Genomic DNA, 17,709 nt, shown 5'->3' on the forward strand with positions numbered 1-17,709 from the left:
TTAGCAAAATAAAGGAACCAATAAGAGAAATAGATAGCTAAAGTACTAGAATAAGTAAGAGTAGAAGAAAGCTAAATTAAAGCAAGGTAGAATTCTGAGATTGAGAATGAACAAGACTAAAAACCCTAAAACCTAAAGAGAGGAGAGAGCCTCTCTCTCTCTCTAGAAAAACTACATCTAAACCTAATATGTGAATGTGAATGAAATGATTGAATGATTCCTCCATTCTGCTCTACTCTACAGCCTCTAATCTTCATTTTTGGGCTTAAAACTGGGTCCAAATGAGCCCAGAAATTGCCCTCAGCGAATTCTGATATCTGCAGCACGTGACGCTTTGTCACGCGTACGCATCAGCCACGTGTACGCGCCGATTTGACAATTTGCTGGACACGCGTACGCGTCATCCACGCGTGCGCGTCGCTCGCCTCCTGCGCCAGTCACGCGTACGCGTCGCTACCAGCTTCTGAATTCCTCATTTTCTTGTGTTCCTTCCACTTTTGCATGCTTCTTTTCCATTCTCTAAGCTATTCCTGCCCTAGAAAACCTGAAATCACTTAATGCACATATCACGGCATCGAATGGTAATAAGAGAGGATTTAAAATAGCAAATTTAAGGCTAAAGAAGCATGTTTTCAATCATAGCACAAAATTAGGAAGGAAAATGTAAAACATTTGAATTATATGAATAAGTGTGAGAATAGTTGGTAAAATCCACTGAATTAAGCACAAGATAAACCCTAAAAATGGGGTTTATCAAACAGCTACCAAAACCCTAACCCTAACCCTAACCCTAAATGCTAACCCTAACCCTGACTCTAACCTTAATGCTAACCCTAAATGCTAACCTAACTGATGACTTGCATCATCTATCTCTTTCTCTTATCTAAAAAGACCATAAAAAGACCATAATCTCATTCAATCAATGCAATTTCATGAAGAAAATGGTGAATATTATGGTACATTGCTTAGAAATGAGTTTGTGCTGAATTTCAGGTGAAAAGAGCAACAAAAAGGGGAGGAAACAATAAGAAGAAGTTGGGCGTGTGAAGCTGGGCGTCCCACTTAAAACAAACGTCATAAGATAGTATGGGCGTGACACGCCAGCACCAGAGCGTGGCACACCAGTTGACAATTCCAGAAGAGGATTCTTGAAGGTTTAACAAGGGCGTGGCACGCCAGGGCCAAGCGTGGCACGCCAACTATATTTTCCAGAGAAGCATTCTTGGAGCTTTAACAATGACGTGGCACGCCAAGGCCAGGCATGGCACGCCAACTATATTTTTCAGAGAGAAAGTTTGAAGATCACAAAGGGGGCGTGGCACGCCAAGCTAGGCATGGCACACCAACCCCTTCATACACTATGGGCGTGCCACTTGAACTTGAAGGCGTGGCACACTAGTTCACAATTCTAGAAGGGGGACTTGAAAGCTCAACACTGGGCGTGCCACTTGATATCGAAAGCGTGGCACGCCAACCTCACCCATGACTTGGGCGTGCCACTTGGGTAATAGGCGTGGCACGCCAAGCTTGAAGAAGCTCACACCACCAAGGGCGTGCCACTTGGACTCAATGGCATGGCACGCCAATACACTTAACCAGAGGAGCATGAAGGAAGTACTAATGCTGGGCATGCCACTTGATGTCGAAGGCGTGGCACGCCAACTCAAGCAACCAGGGGAGAAGAAGACTAGGTGTGCCACTTGAGAGTTAAGGCATGGCACGCCAGGACAAGATAACTATGGGCGTGCCACTTAAATGCTGGGCGTGACACGCCTCTCACTTCTCATTCATTCACTATCAAAGGGCGTGGCACGCCACCAACTGGGCGTGGCATGCCAGTGTTGTTTTCTAGAGGGGAAGATTGAAGCATTACCAAGGGCGTGGCACGCCAGTATTACCTTCCAGAGAGGATGGATGGAGTGCACACTATGGGCGTGGCACGCCAGACCTGGGCATGCCATGCTGGTTCAAGGTTCCAGAGAAGAGGATCAAGAGGGAAGAGCCTGGGCGTGCCACTTGAACTCGAAGGCGTGGCACGCGAGGCTAACTAAGCAAGAAGAGACCCTGGGCGTGCGACTTGGGCTCGAAGGCGTGGCACGTCAAGGTAGTTAATGAACAAGGCGTGCTACTTGAAGAGGCAGGTGTGGCACGCCAAGCCAAGCAGAGTAGCTAGGTGTGGCATGCCACTCAAACGCCAGCACACGTCAGACACATGCTTTATTTCATGAGTTTTTCCTTTTCCCTCTTGTTGTAGTTTTATTTTCTCTTTTGTATTTTCTTAATTCTAGTACTGAAAAGGAAGTTAGTTAGTAGGTAGAGATTGAATACTTAGCTTTAGTTTTACTTTTCATCTTCTCCATCTCTTGTACTTTTCTCTAAGCTATGAGTAGCTAAACTCCCTCTCATTGAGAGAGGGAGCTCTATTATACTTGATGGATTGATGATAGTGAATTTATTCTTCTCTTCATCTTCTCTTTGATTTGCTAGAAGGAATTTCGTTCTTAATGCTAGTGTTCAATCATCTTGGGAAAGAGGTTGAATGCAAAATGGGTTTCATGGAAACCTTGGAAAAGAAAACATGAAACCATGCTTGAAATCTCTTCTCACAATTGAGTAGATCTGGGTTTTGGGATAGGATATGGTGATATGAAATCTACCCACTATTTGGATTTATGAAGATGTGTGGTATAATCAGGGACCAAGCAAATCTCTCTTTATGAGCAATTAGACCAAGGAATTGGCTGATTATCAAGATTTGAGAGATTGAATCACCAAGGGATTGGGGTTCAATCAATCATGATTGCCAAGAGGTCAATGAGTTGCATGATTGAAGATGAGATGAGTTGAATTTACTCCAAAGAGAACAACATCTCCTAATCCCAATGAATTCTCCCATTCTTATCTTCCACATTCTTTATAGCTTTCTTTAAATTCTATTATTCCCCATTCCCATTTACAATTCAGCCATTTATGTTTCAGTTCTTTACATTCTTGCCATTTACTTTTCTGCACTTTATTGCTTTCTTTTACTTTTGAGTCATTTACATTTCTGTTATTTAATTTTCTGCATCCAATACTCTTTTTATTGATTAGCTTAACTAAATTCATTCATCAACTAAAATTGCTCAATCAATTAATTTCTGTGGATTCGACCCCACTCCACTGTGGGTTATTACTTGACGATAATTTGGTGTGCTTGCCAAAGAACGGATTCATTTTATAAGGGGAGTGAATTCCGGCCATCAAGTTTTATGGCGCCGTTGCCGAGGATTGATTTTGAATTGACAATGATTAAGTTGATGAGTATTTAGATTAAGTATTTTTTTTGTTAGTTCCGTTACTTTCATTCTTCATATTTTTCCTTTTCTTTCTTCATTTCGTTTAGTTTTTACCTGTTCATTGTTTGTATGCTAAACTCTAACAAGAAGCACACTAACTGTTTGATACTTTGCATCACTTAATTTTTTACTTACCCACCCTTCTTCCATAAGGGTGCTAATCTCTTGTTTAGATTTTATTTTTTTTGTGTATGACAGGGAGAAGAAGAGTTGAAATCTCCTACGATTTTGAACTAAAGAGAACATTCTTAAGATTGAAAAGAAAAGCGGTGGCCAGAGGCAAAAGAGTGGTTAGTGAAGAAGAAGAAGAAGAAGATGATCTAACTCAAACTATGGAAGGAGAAGCACACAACCACCATGAAGGAGTTGTTGGCAACCATGCTTCACAAAAAAGGAGAGTGCTAGGCTCTTACATAAATCTCAATCCTGGGAATTATGGGAGTAGCATTTTGAGGCCCAACATACATGCCAACAATTTTGAGCTCAAACTACAGCTAATCACTCTTGTTCAGAATAATTGTTCCTTTGGAGGAAATGCTCAAGAAGACCCTAACCAACACCTAACCACATTCCTGAGGATTTGTGACACTATGAAGTCAAATGGTGTTCATCCGAACACTTACAAACTACTCTTGTTTTCTTTTTCTCTTAAGGATAAAGCATCAAAGTGGCTGGAATCATTTTCTAAGGAGAGCTTGACCACTTGAAAAGATGTGGTGAATAAGTTCTTAGAAAGGTTCTACCCTCCACAAAGAATCAATAGGCTGATAGTTGAGGTGCAAACCTTCAGACAACAAGATGGGGAGACTCTCTGGCTAGGTGATCGGTTCTTGATTAATCCGGTTGAACCAATCGGTTCGGTTCAATTTTTAGAATAATGATATTAATATACTAATTACAAATATGATTATATTAATATATGATCTAATATGTTCTCTAATTAAAAAAATTATCTCTTTTTTGTAACCTTATATGTCTATTATTAATATATTAATTGTGATGGGCACGTTGTAATTATATATATATAAACATATTTTTCTGTGTTATACATATATACACAGATAGGGCAATTCGTTATAGGCTATTTAGTATATATACAAATTAGGGTATATAACCTATTACTTAATAATAGTTTATATATTAATAATTTATATAGTTAGTAATAATAGAATAAAATATTATTTAGGTTATATATAAATATATAAATATAGTATTAACTTAATAGCGTATAATATTAGTATAGGTTATATAGTTATATATTAATATATAGGTTATGTTATATACCCTAATATATATTCCTATAGGTAATTAGTTAGGGTATTAACTATATAGTTAATATATTTATAGATTATATATAAATAACTTAATTACCTATATATGATAACTAATGATATATCTATTATTACCCTATATAATTATGTTATATACCTTAATATATTAGTTACCTAATATATACCCTAATAATATAATATTACCTATAACTATATAGGGCAAAATACTAAAATAAATCAAGGAGAAGAAATTTTTACGCAAATCCGTTAAACCAAAAATTATTTCATGATTAAACCAATGTATGTTTATATGTAGTTCGAATCAACTAAATTCGAATTTGATCTACACATAATTTGAATCATGTTGTTTCGAATTATACACAAAACTCACACACACTAATTCAAATCAACCTGATTTGAATTATACACATACAATAATTCGAATCAGATTGATTCGAATTACACCTCATTTATTAAAAAAAATTAATAATTTATTAAAAAATTTATTTAAAAAAATAATAATTTAAAATTAAAAAAATATATATTTTATTTCATGCATTAAAAAAATCTAACAAAATATTTAATTACGAGACTTCTTTAAAATATTAACGAGCTATCAATTCGAATTCCATACAATACTCTTTTGTCCATTTTTAATAGCTCATGAATATTTTTTAATAAATTTTTTTAAATTATATGGTGAGATATTACATGATTCGAATTACGCATGGGAAGTTCAATCACTCTGATTCGAATTATATGGTGAGCAATTCGAATTCTATACAATACTCTCCTGCCCATTCTTGATAGCTCATGAATATTTTTTAATAAATTTATTTTAATCATACCACAAAAAATATTTTATTCTATGCAAAATAATTTAAAAATGGCTTAAAAGATGTTAGGAGTACTATAAAAATTTGTAATGACTTAGGACATTAAAGAAATACTACAAACTTTTATAGTACTCATAACATTTTTAAGCCATTTTTTAAAATTATTTTGTATAGAATAAAATATATTTTTTAATTGTTTTGGATGGAATAAAATATTTTCTTTAATTTCTAAATTATTATTGACTATGTAGAGTATTTTATTTAAAATTTGTGTACATGCATGTATTTACCTAAGTCATTAGAACATTACAAATTTTTATAGTACTCCTAACATTTTTTTAATCAATTTTTAAAATTATTTTGCATAGAATAAAATATTTTTTTGTGGTATAGTTAAAATAAATTTATTAAAAAATATTCACGAGCTATCAAGAATGGGTAGAAGAGTATTGTATAGAATTCGAATTGCTCACCATATAATTCGAATCAGAGTGATTGAACATCCCCATGCGTAATTCGAATCATGTAATATCTCACCATATAATTTAAAAAAATTTATTAAAAAATATTCATGAGCTATTAAAAATGGACAAAAGAGTATTGTATGGAATTTGAATTGATAACTCATTAATATTTTAAAGAAGTCTCGTAATTAAATATTTTGTTAGCTTTTTTTAATATATGAAATAAAATATATATTTTTTTAATTTTAAATTATTACTTTTTTTAATAAATGAGGGTGTAATTCGAATCAACCTGATTAGAATTATTGTATGTGTGTAATTCGAATTAGATTGATTCGAATTAGTGTGTGTGAGTTTTGTGTATAATTCGAAGCAACATTATTCGAATTATGTGTAGATCAAGTTCGAATCTAGTTAATTCGAACTATATATAAACATGCATTGATTGATTCATGAACTAAATTTTGGTTTGGCGGATTTGCATAAAAATTTCTTCTCCTTAGCTTATTTTAGTGTTTTGCCCTTAGTTATATATTAGTATATATTACTTAACTATTAATAGGTTATATATTACCCTAATATTAGTCATAGGTTATATATTATATAATTATATAGGTTAATGATATACCAATATTATCTATATATTTTGATAAATAATTAATAAATATAACTTAATAACCTATATTAATTAGGCAATTAGGTTATATTAATATATTTAACTAATATGTATATATTATAATAATTTAACTAATTAATTTAGATAATACACTAATATATATCTTATATAAATAGGATATAATATATTATGGTTAATATATAACATTACCTATATTATTAGAGTATAACTTAGTTATATAGTCCTATTATTAAGGTTATTTATTAACCCTAATATAATAAACTTATAGGGTAATACTATTTTTATTATATTAGGGTAATACTAATATATTTTTATTATATTGTTATAATTATTAGTATAAATATATTATCTTATACATAGGGTAAAATACAATGTAACCCTATTTGTATATAATATATATTATTTAGTAACCGTATTTTTTAATATTATAAATTAACCGTAGATATTAGGGATGTTCAAAATCGATTCAAATCGATCAAAATCAATCAACCGAACTAAATAAACCGATAACCGAATAAATCGATAACTGAAAAAATAAAAAAATTGAAATTTTGCAGTTTTTTGTTCGGTTCGATTCGATTTTTGATTTTCGATTTTAATTCCAAAAACTTGAACCAAACCAAACCGAACCAATAAACTTAACTACTCATAAGTTAATTTACAAAACTATCCCCACTTCTACACTTTACCTACCTAAACCCTAATCCACTCACACACACTCACTCACTCTGAAGAAGAAGCGCCACACACTCCTATCTAACTATCTCACTCACGCACACAAACTGCTCTCTCACTCACTCAGTGTCAGTCACCACTCTCCTCTCTCTCAGTCACAGATTTACAGTCATTCACTCTTTGCTGCCGTCGCCGTCCAGCAAAGGGCAGAACCTGTCGTTTTTATCTCGTCGTCCGTCGAAGCCTCACGACATCCATCAGCGTCGTCTAGCAGCGGCGTCGTTCTCAGTGTGGTCGCTCTCGGCAGCTGCGTGCGTTAGGCTCCGTCATCTTCAGCCTCTCCACCGTTGTTCATGGCCCTCTGCCAGCCGCCATACTTCGTCGTTCTCAGTCTCTGCGCATCCATGGTTGCAATGGAGTCTCAGGTATCACTTGTTCATTCTTTGTTCTGATTTCTTGTTTATTATGATTTTTAAAATTTTCAAGCCTAAGGATTTTTATTTATTTAATTCTATTTGTAAATTGTGTTTACTTGCTGAAACTTGCAAATTCTTTGTTCTGATTCCTTAGGATTTTTTTTAGGTTTGTTTGTGAATTTTGTTTTATTTGCTAGAATTCGTTGTTATGGTTCTGATTTTTAAAACAATACAAAAATTGAGACACGAACCCTGTTATCCTACTTTGAAGATTGAGATTAAAATAAGTTAATGAATGATATTTCAAACAAGTTTCTGTACATGTTATAAGTTAGAAATTTTTTTGATTTCCATTTTGAAGGTTAGTTAGGCCAAGAGGGTAATGATTATCCAATATAATTTAGTTTCATTGTCTAGTGATCACATATCTCTAGCCTATGTTGGATTTTAACTTAAATAAATATAACTCAGTTTCATTGTTTGGTATTCATTTTTTAGTTATAACTCAGTTTCTGATTTCAGGTTCTTTGCTTGCTAAACAATGTTTTGCTATCGTCCTAGCATCTTTCCTTCTCTTAGGGTTTTTAATTTCTTCTTAATTCTGTTTTTAAATCCTTTTTAATTGTCATAATTTGTTGTTATGATTCTGATTTTTAAATTCTGTTTTAAAAATTTTCAAGTCTTAGGGTTTTTTTTAATTCTATTTATTTCTCACAATTTGTTGTCATAATTCTATTTTTAATCTATCATTTGTTACTTGCTGATTTTTGTTAGGATTATTTGCTGATGGCTCTGATTGTTTAATTTCATTGTTTTTGTTTTTGTTAATTATAATCTGATTATTTGTTAGGATTATTTGTTGATAGCTCTGATTGTTTAATTTCATTGTTTTTGTTCTTGTTGATTTTAATCTGATTCTTTTAATTTGGTTGTTTTATCTTTTTGGTGGGTTGAATTTTTAAGCTTCTGTTGGCGACACGAAGATGAAGGGGTTGTGATCCTTAGAGTAATGAAAAATTGGGAATATATGATATACATAATTTGGAGGATTGGGCAAAAGAAAAATATAATGGTGCAAATCTATACTTACACAATGCCAATGTTTCCTTTAATTTGTTGAACTTTGAACTATCTTAGTTATTCTATTGTAATATTGCAGACTATTTTTAGCTATTTTGCTACACTCTCATCCCTCAACTCGCTCATTTTCATGATTAATTGAACTTGATTTTTACTAGATAAGTTCCACTAATTTGTCGTGAATGTTGCAGCCTTCATAGCAATTTTACTATTTTTTTATACTTCAGTCTTGGCTCTAACATTTCTTGCAGTTTTAAGCTTTTTTTTTTTCTGAAATTAATTGAAAACCGAACAAATCGAACCAAATCAAACCAAACCGATTTCAATAGGTTTGGTTTGGTTTGGATGGTCTCAATAAAAAATCGAACCAAACTGAACCGCAGTTAAATTAATTAATTAGATCGGGTGACTTTTCTCTAAAAAATCGAACCAAACCGCACCGCGACCATCCCTAATTCATACACTCTAGTTTGTTTAAAAAGACAAATGAATTCATAGAGATCTAATTCAGTTAATCACGTTCACGTGTATTCCCTATTTCTTTTTATTCTGGGCCGCGTTAGGCCCATATAAAACTAACACAAAAGTAGAAAAGCCAACCCAACAACAAAGGTTTTTGAAAAAAACCAACAACTTTTCTGAAAGAATGAGACTAGAGACCAGCTCAAAACAAAGGGTTTTTGAAAAGTGGGACCCACGAGAATCCGAAAAAATGACACAGACGCTCGAACGCTATCTTATCCTGGATATCACTACAACCAGTCAAACCACCAACTTCCTTCACTTCACAGTTCACACTGACCGGCCGGTTATAGAAACCAGAATATCTAAAACCCAAAAAATTATAAAGAAAAGAGAATATGGCGTTCTCAGCGTCGTTCTGGTCTTCGCTAATTCCTCCAAACAGAGGATTTTGTTTTGCTAGAGCACCTCCCGCCAATCAAAAACCGACGACCAAACAGCATCCACTCACAACTGCATTTGCCATTGACCCGCTCTCGACTGCAACCGCGGCCGAAGTAACCGGTGCAATTGACGGGACGACGATCGCCGTGATCGGCGGGGGATCGGTGGCTGCGCTGGCGGCTGTGCTGTCGCTTTCGGACCCTGAGAGGCGGCGGAAGGAGCAGGCGGAGGTGGTTGGAGGGGGCGACAAGGAGGTTGTGAGGGAATACTTCAACAACACGGGATTCCAGAGGTGGAAGAAGATCTACGGTGACACGGAAGACGTGAACCGGGTTCAGTTGGACATAAGGTTGGGGCACTCGAAGACGGTGGAGAGCACGCTTATGATGTTGAAGGACGAAGGGTCGCTGGAAGGTGTGACGGTGTGTGACGCCGGTTGCGGCACCGGTTCCCTTGCGATTCCGCTGGCCAAGGAGGGTGCCATTGTTTCCGCCAGCGATATCTCCGCTGCTATGGTTGCTGAAGCTGAGAAACAGGTCACTACCACATTTCTCCTTTTCTTGCTATAGGATTTAATCATAATAATGTAGTTTAGCAAAACCATTAGCAGTAGATTACTAACTAATTTTATCTACACTGTTAGTTAGCTAACCGAATCAGGTACTACGACATGCAGACATAACTGATTTTTATAGAATATGACATCAATTATCAGTTATCAACACCGGCATTAAGTAAGAGATAACTTCCATTTGCAGGCAAAAGAACAACTTGGATCAAGTGAAGATAGTGTATCCCCTGCAGCTGCGATGCCGAAATTTGTGGTGAAAGATTTGGAAAGCTTAGATGGCAAGTATGACACGGTGGTGTGCCTGGATGTTTTGATTCACTATCCGCAAAATAAGGCAGACGGCATGATTGCTCACCTTGCATCATTGGCCAGCAACCGGTTGATTCTGAGTTTTGCTCCAAAGACATTCTATTATGATCTGCTAAAGAGGATTGGAGAGTTGTTCCCCGGACCTTCAAAGGCAACAAGGGCATATCTTCATTCGGAGGCAGATGTAGAGAGGGCATTGCAAAAGGTTGGCTGGAAGATAAGGAAGAGAGGCTTAATCACCACTCAGTTTTACTTTGCTAAGCTTGTCGAGGCTGTTCCTATGTAGTGATCCTTGGAAGGTGAGTTTTCGATGACATAATCTATTTTTGTTTAGAGGGAATTCCTTATGTAAATTGTAAGGCCTTTTTCTTTTTAACTTTTTTTTTTCTTTTTTCAGTGCCATTGTATGCTTTGAACAGCTCTCTGCATATAATTCGATTATACAATATATTTTTTCTTTTTTCTCAGTAGTGTAGATGATGCTGAAATGTTTCTCTATTTTATTTTTATTTTAAAAAAAAATAATCAATTGAATTTCAATTTTGAAACTAAGCCTGAGTTGATCCACTGGATCTTCCTTTGTGTAATAATGTTAACTTGCTCCAACCTTTGTTGAGGACTTAGCTTCCTTTATAATCAGTATGTGCATCATGTATCCTCTATTGTTCAAGTTTTCTCTTGCTTTAGCTTCACTTTTAGGTTTTAGCTTAGTTCCCTACTCATTTATGTGTCACCGTGTTACGTACCAAGTTTATTAGAAATTAGGGACCTAATTGTAATTGAATGAATACGGGCTAAGGTGGGTTTTGTAACTAACTTGCCTAGCTGGAAAGTGAGTGAGAGAGAGAGGGAGCATTCTGTTATGAGAGAGAGGTGGGAACTATAAAGGGCTGTGGGAAGTAGTGAGAGGGCATAAAAATAGAGAGAAATAATAGGATTAGGCACTAGGAGAGAATCAGGTCTCGCAAATACCTGATGCTTTTGTCACTCAGTCCTTTTACTGCATAATACAAGCAAATACTGGGAAATTGGATGATATCTCATTGATATCACTGCATCTCCTTTGCCCTTCTACTATGTTTCATTTTTCTACCTAATCTAGATGCCAGGTTCTTACACACCGTGAGCTTATTGTAATGAATACATGAGTATAGACAAAAACTGTTGGGAAAAAAAATAGAAAAGAAAAGTTTTACAGGTTGCTGGATATAGCTTGACTGTAAAGGAACTTAAGGGACGTTATAAACAACAAAGTGATTAATGTAAAATGGTAATTTCTTAGATCCTTCTGGTTCTGTGCAACTGTTGCTGACTGGGTCAGAGTAAGAGGATTATTAGCACATATTCAATACTTATTAGCTATTCTTCCTAAATACTTGCAGGAATTAGAGAGGGGGAGGGGGGGGAGAGGGAGAGAGAGAGATGTTAACAAATGATAAGAAAAGTTGTTTCCACCCAAAAATAAAAAAGGTATCATGAGAAGGAAATGCTAAGAGTTATGTTCCTTCTTAAATCTGAATATAGTCACAGCTTGTCAGCAATTTTTGATAGAGCATCTGTGAGCTTGCCAAGGGCTGCAAGCAAGCTATCTGTTTGCTCCTTCTGATGTTCTCTGGCCAACTGGTAATTCATATTCTGAGCCCCAAGATGTGCTTTCAGCATGTTATTGTTCCTTCTTAGTACTCTGACAATGTTGTTGTTGAAATTTGTGGTGTGTTCACTATTACCTGGTGATAATCTCCTCTTCTTGTGCCCCTCCTGTGACACACCTTCTCTTTGAAAGCCTGAACCAACAAAGTAGGTGAGAGTCGATCCATGGACAAATATATCAGACTAAATCCCCAAGTGGTTTCTGAGATTCACATCATGTACCGATTTGGTATCTGAGGTTCCAATTGCACTATAGCATCTAAAATGGTTTTCTCATTATATCAAAACGATATCGCATCTGCTTTCCAAAGGGAAACACGTCATTCTACAAATGTCCGGCGTGGCATTGGAGGGCTTTGCCTCACTCTGTTTGCTAAGTCATTGCAGGAAAGGGGTTGATAACAGTGCAATTGGGATCTCAAGAACTAAATCGATGCATGGTGTGGATCACAGGAACCACTTTGGGAATTTAGTCGATATAACAACTATTGGCACTAGTAAGTTCAATCACTTTACCTGGTGGATGGTCGTAGTTCCCTTTGCAAGATGTTGGTGTTGGTTGTTTCTCTGCTATTGAGTGTGGAGAAATTAGTTTTGGTCAATAAGAGATAGGTAATCTGCGTAAGCTTTGGGCAAAAACAACTAGAATAAGGGCAATTGCCCATCAAGCAGACATAATCCCGCCAACTGATGTTTTTAAAAATAATAATATATACTCCATCATGTCCTTTTTTTATTGGAATTGAAAATTATAATTTTTTAAGTTAAATGCATACGTTTATTTTTTTTGGTGACTGAATGCATAAGTTTATGTACATGAAAAATGTTATTTATATTTAAGCTTTAGACATCTCTTTATACATTTAGTTAAAATTTCCAGCTACATTAATGTTAGAGTAAAGTGATAAATAAATTTTTGAGGATTTACACCTTGGACATATTAGTCCTTAAAGAAATAAAAGGTACCAATGAAGTCATTTTCGATATCAGATATGGACACATTATTTTCAAATTAGTTCTTATGATCAGGATAAAAGGTCTCAATTTAAACATAATTTATCCATGTCTGCTATTGTAAAGAATTTTATTGGTATTTTTTTAGGGATTAATTTATCCGAAGTATAATTTTTCAAGTCTTTATTCGTCACTTTACTCTTAATATTAATATTAATATATAGGAATAAGTATTGTTTTGGTTCCTAATGTTGAGGGTCAGAATCGAAACTGTCCCCAACATAATTTTTTATTTAGAATCATCCTTAACGTTTTTTTCGTATTAAAATCGTCCTTTTTAATAAAATTTTTTATTTTATTACTAAATTATCTCTATTAATAAAAAATTATAAAATTAAAAAAAAAAAAAGAAAACACGCGAGGGGGCAGGGGAGAAGGGAAAAGGGGAAGGGCGCGGGGGAGTGGGGGAAGGAAAAGGGGAAAGGGAGAGGGGGAAGGGGAAGGGGGCAGGGGGGACGGCGCCGGCGAAGGGGAGCTTTCTGCTTCTGCTTGAGCTTCTGCTTGAGCTTCAGCTTCTGCTTTTGTGATTCCTGCGTCGCGAGCAATCACCGCGAAGGGGAGCCCGATGCGAGGAGGGCGGCGCACGAAGGAGAGAGAGGGATCTGAGGCTGAGCTGGGTTCCTACCACCGTCGATCTGCGCAGCCGCCGTCGCTTCGTCGCCCATGAGCTACCGGTGGTTCTACTTCGGCTTCTGCATCTGCTTCTTCTTGCTTCGGCTTCTGCTCCTTGCTTTGGCCTCTGCTTTCTGCTTTTGCTTGAGCTTCTGCTTGAGTTTCTGCTTCTGCTTCTTGTGCTTCTGTGACTGCTTCTGCTTCTACTTTTAATTCTAATTTTGATTTGTTGTTTCTGATTTTATTGTTGTGTGTTGATTTGGTTGTTGAATTTGTGTTAATTTGTTGATTTGTTGAATTTCCGATTCCTTGATTTGTTAAATATGTGTTGATTTCATTGATATTGTTATTCTTGGAGGTGCTGGTGCTGGTGCTGGTGCTGGGGCTGGTGGTGGTGGAGGTGGAGGTAAAGGTGTAGGTGGCGGCGGATATTTTTGTCCGGAAAAAGTTAAAAAGACGATTTTAATACGAAAAAAAAACGTTAAGGATGATTCTAAATAAAAAATTATGTTGGGGACGATTTCGATTCTGACCCTCAACGTTAGGGACTAAAACAATACATATTCCTAATATATAATGTATTAACGGGTTTGATAATGTATGAGACATTCTTTCAAATTTGCGGTAAGAAGAATGCTAGAGGGTTAGCCAGCAATACTTACAAGTGTAGGCTAAAAGTATATTATAATGGTAGAGGGTCAATAGAATTTATTATTTTTGGTCAATAGTTAGCCAACAATGTTTAAAAATATAGGCTAAAAGTATGTTGTTAGATTACTAAATTTTTGAATTTAACTGATGGCTAGAAGTGCTGGCTAAAAACATTAGGTTGACATTTGAACTTTTCTCTTGCACAAATTTTTTTTGTTTTAAATAACATAATAAGCAGCATGGTTAAAAATAAGAATTTTTGGAAATCAAAGATACTAAGACAGAAGGCCCTAAAGTTCTAATACAAGATAAACAAAACACTAAAAACAGTGAGACAGTACAACATGCATATATAGGTAACGTCGTAATGATGCAAGTGATGTAACTAAAATGGAGGTAGAGAATCCATTGGAACAGAGAGGATACCTGAAGTAGGCAATTTGGGTAACGGTATCTTCTGTGTACTCCCCATCACCATCATCATATTCATCACCGTTTCCTTAGCACCTGCAACAGTAGGTGTTTTCAACAGCATTAGACTACTGTTATTCACCTTCCCTGTCTCTGTCGTAGAATTAGTGTTGTTCTCCTCTTCAGTGCTCCAACCCATCTCACTGTCCACAATGGTCTCATCATCCTCCATATCGTCGTCCTCATCAACCTCGTCATGATTCTGGCGATGAGGTTGATTGCGACTGCGATGATGATCCTTCTTGCTTGCCGTCACCACACCTTCTCCTTCCCCCCGATCACCACCACCACCACTAATATTTTCTTGTTTTGGTGGGCCCTTAATAAGCGTCAATGGATACGCGGCTGCAGTGCATACCCCTCCATCAAGAACATTGTAGACTACAGAATCAAAGAACCCCGGCAACTTGTTCTCCTTTCTCTTATCATTCCTCATCATCCAAAACGATTCATTCTCATCCTTCACATTTGTTTCCCACTTCTTGATCTTCCTGAAATCAGTGAGAAGGTTCCCCCATCTTTTTCGACACTGAACAGCGCCTCTCTTAACACCTCGTTGCTGGCACAACGATGAAACCATATCCCACTTTGGATCCGTCTGAAGAACAACAAACCCAGGTGGCGATTGGTACCTGTTAATCTGTTCCCCACTCTCGACAAGTTTCTTGGACTCTATGAGAACAAGGGACTCTTGTCTTGTCCATCTTGGATGTCTTGTCGCTTTGGCTCTTGTTTCGCCTTTGGCTACGGTTTCTGTTGCTGTCGTTGGTTGTTTTGCGACGGTTACTAGTGGAACATGTTCACTACCACCACCGGAAGAACCTACGCTGATGTTGATATTCTTCTCTGAATTTGATTCCATGGCGTTTATTATGATCACGCGCACACGAGTGTTTTTTGTGGATTGAGATAAGATACAAACCATTCATATAGAAATTAGAAAATGTTCTTTTGCTTAGTAGGCAAATGAAAATTTCTCAAGGAGGATTTCATATTATTTCGTGTAGGCAACATTTTTTTCCAAAAATGGATCACAATTTTTGTGTCCCATTTTTGTGTTTTTTCCTTCTTCTGTTGGTAAAAAAGAAATTACATTCCATTAAATGATCATGAAATTATGTATATATATATATATATATATATATATATATATATATATATATATATATAGCAACAAGTATATAAAAGATATACTAAAATTAGTCAATAATATAAAATATATATTAAAATATAAATTAAAAATAAATTAAATTATACTTATATTTACACATATACTTTGCATTTTTTATAAAACAAATAAAAGGATAGTTGACTCTAGTCATTTATTTGGACACTTAATAATTAGCGTGATCTTCTTCCAACTAAGGATCTATTTATAAGGAACCAAAAGCAGTCAAAAAACAAATTGGGGGAAGTCAATAGTGTCCTAGTTGTGAATGGGAATGTTACTCAACAAATTAAAAGAAATAACTGGAATGCACCACAGAAGGAAAAGAAATAAAGACTGTGGTTGAATGGAATTTATTACTCTCTGAAGATTTACAAATACATAATATTATTTGATAAAAAAAATTTGAAACATGACTTTCTAGCATTTCTTAAGAGCCGATATATATGTACTCCTAATTTTCTTCTTAGTTCCTACTAAAATAAATGTATCTTTTGGAAAAAAAAAAAGTCATCTTAAGTAATGCCTCATAGTGTGTTTGGATGAGATAATTAAAGAAGGAAAAAATAATTTTTAGAGATTATTTAAAATTTTTAAACAAAATAATGTTTTGGATACTATTTTAGAAAAAAATTTGAAAATTCAAGAGATTTTAATGAAAGATTTTAGCTATATAAAATGAGAAATTTTATTTTTCTCAAAAGAAAAAGAATTTCAATTTTCTCCTCTCTTTATCTCACTTTAAACTATATTTATATGCATTAATTAACACTTGAAATTAACAAAATAATAAAATCAACTATATATTTCATGAATAAAGGTAATTAACTTTCTTTTTTAAATAAAATATTTTAATAGGGTTAACCACTATAAACGCTCCCAAATTATTCAGACGCTGACAAAAATACCTCCGAATTTTATTATCGACAAAAATGCCTTCAAATAATTTTAAAACACAACAAAAATACCCAACAGTAAATATATATTTTCAAAAATGCCTTAGAGATTGAATTTTCATGTAATTTTTTGCAAGCATGATTATAAAAATGAGACATTATTATTCTTAAAATTTGGTAATTTTTTGTTAAGTATATATTTTTTTTATATTTTTTTTGTTAACAACCAATAATACTTTTAAAAAATCACAAAAAAAATATATACTTAACAAAAAATCACCAAATTTTAAGAATAATAATATCTCATTTTTCTAATCATGTTTACAAAAAATCACATCAAAATTCAATCTCTAATATATTTTTTGAGAAATACATATTTAATGTTTGTTTTTTTGCAAGATTATCTAACATTAAATATGTATTTCTCAAAAAATACATTAGAGATTGAATTTTGATACAATTTTTTGCGATGATTAGAAAAATGAGATATTATTATCCTTAAATTTTGGTGATTTTTCGTTAAGTATATAATTTTTTTTGTTAACAACCCATAATACTTTTAAAAAATCACAAAACAATATATACTTAGTAAAAAATTACCAAATTTTAAGAATAATAATATCTCAGTTTTTTAATAATGCTTACAAAAAAATTACATCAAAATTCAATCTCTAAGGTATTTTTTGAAAATATATATTTACTGTTAGACATTTTATTGCGTTTTTAAATTATTTAAGGGCATTT

General features: G+C 34.5%; 2 protein-coding genes across 5 annotated transcripts; one reads left to right on the forward strand and one right to left on the reverse strand.

Annotated features, from left to right (window-relative positions):
* Window positions 1-9,439: 9,439 nt before the first annotated feature.
* On the forward strand, window positions 9,440-14,434 carry CHLM (magnesium-protoporphyrin IX methyltransferase). 3 transcript variants are annotated; one of them, XM_088509332.1, is made up of 3 exons: window positions 9,440-10,159; window positions 10,382-10,802; window positions 10,901-10,970. In XM_088509332.1, exons 1-2 carry the CDS (start codon window positions 9,578-9,580, stop codon window positions 10,787-10,789), a joined length of 990 nt encoding a protein of 329 aa, XP_088365458.1. In that variant the 5' UTR covers window positions 9,440-9,577; the 3' UTR covers window positions 10,790-10,802; window positions 10,901-10,970. The 3 variants fall into 3 exon arrangements, with proteins under 3 accessions (XP_088365458.1, XP_088365459.1, XP_088365460.1); XM_088509333.1 differs by lacking the exon at window positions 10,901-10,970 and adding an exon at window positions 14,138-14,434 and having other exon boundaries at window positions 9,461-10,159; XM_088509334.1 differs by lacking the exon at window positions 10,901-10,970 and adding an exon at window positions 12,541-12,966 and having other exon boundaries at window positions 9,461-10,159.
* On the reverse strand, window positions 11,761-15,852 carry LOC107630867 (trihelix transcription factor ASR3-like). 2 transcript variants are annotated; one of them, XM_016334139.3, is made up of 3 exons: window positions 14,857-15,852; window positions 12,670-12,720; window positions 11,761-12,287 (listed from the first exon to the last, which is right to left on the reverse strand). In XM_016334139.3, exons 1-3 carry the CDS (start codon window positions 15,824-15,826, stop codon window positions 12,028-12,030), a joined length of 1,281 nt encoding a protein of 426 aa, XP_016189625.1. In that variant the 5' UTR covers window positions 15,827-15,852; the 3' UTR covers window positions 11,761-12,027. The 2 variants fall into 2 exon arrangements, with proteins under 2 accessions (XP_016189625.1, XP_016189623.1); XM_016334137.3 differs by having other exon boundaries at window positions 12,670-12,723.
* Between the last annotated feature and the right edge of the window lie 1,857 nt (window positions 15,853-17,709).

Source organism: Arachis ipaensis, chromosome B3, assembly GCF_059453495.1.
Source record: "Arachis ipaensis isolate K30076 ecotype BB chromosome B3, ASM5945349v1, whole genome shotgun sequence".
In the NCBI taxonomy this organism is placed as follows: domain Eukaryota; kingdom Viridiplantae; phylum Streptophyta; class Magnoliopsida; order Fabales; family Fabaceae; genus Arachis; species Arachis ipaensis.

Coding starts and splice junctions, on each gene's coding strand:
- CHLM (XM_088509332.1), top strand. CDS start 9,578: ATGGCGTTCTCAGCGTCGTTCTGGTCTTCGCTAATTCCTCCAAACAGA. Junction 10,160..10,381: donor TTGCTGAAGCTGAGAAACAG/GTCACTACCACA, acceptor TTCCATTTGCAG/GCAAAAGAACAACTTGGATC.
- LOC107630867 (XM_016334137.3), bottom strand. CDS start 15,826: ATGGTTTGTATCTTATCTCAATCCACAAAAAACACTCGTGTGCGCGTG. Junction 12,724..14,856: donor ACCCAAATTGCCTACTTCAG/GTATCCTCTCTG, acceptor CACACTCAATAG/CAGAGAAACAACCAACACCA. Junction 12,288..12,669: donor GAACTACGACCATCCACCAG/GTAAAGTGATTG, acceptor TTGTTGGTTCAG/GCTTTCAAAGAGAAGGTGTG.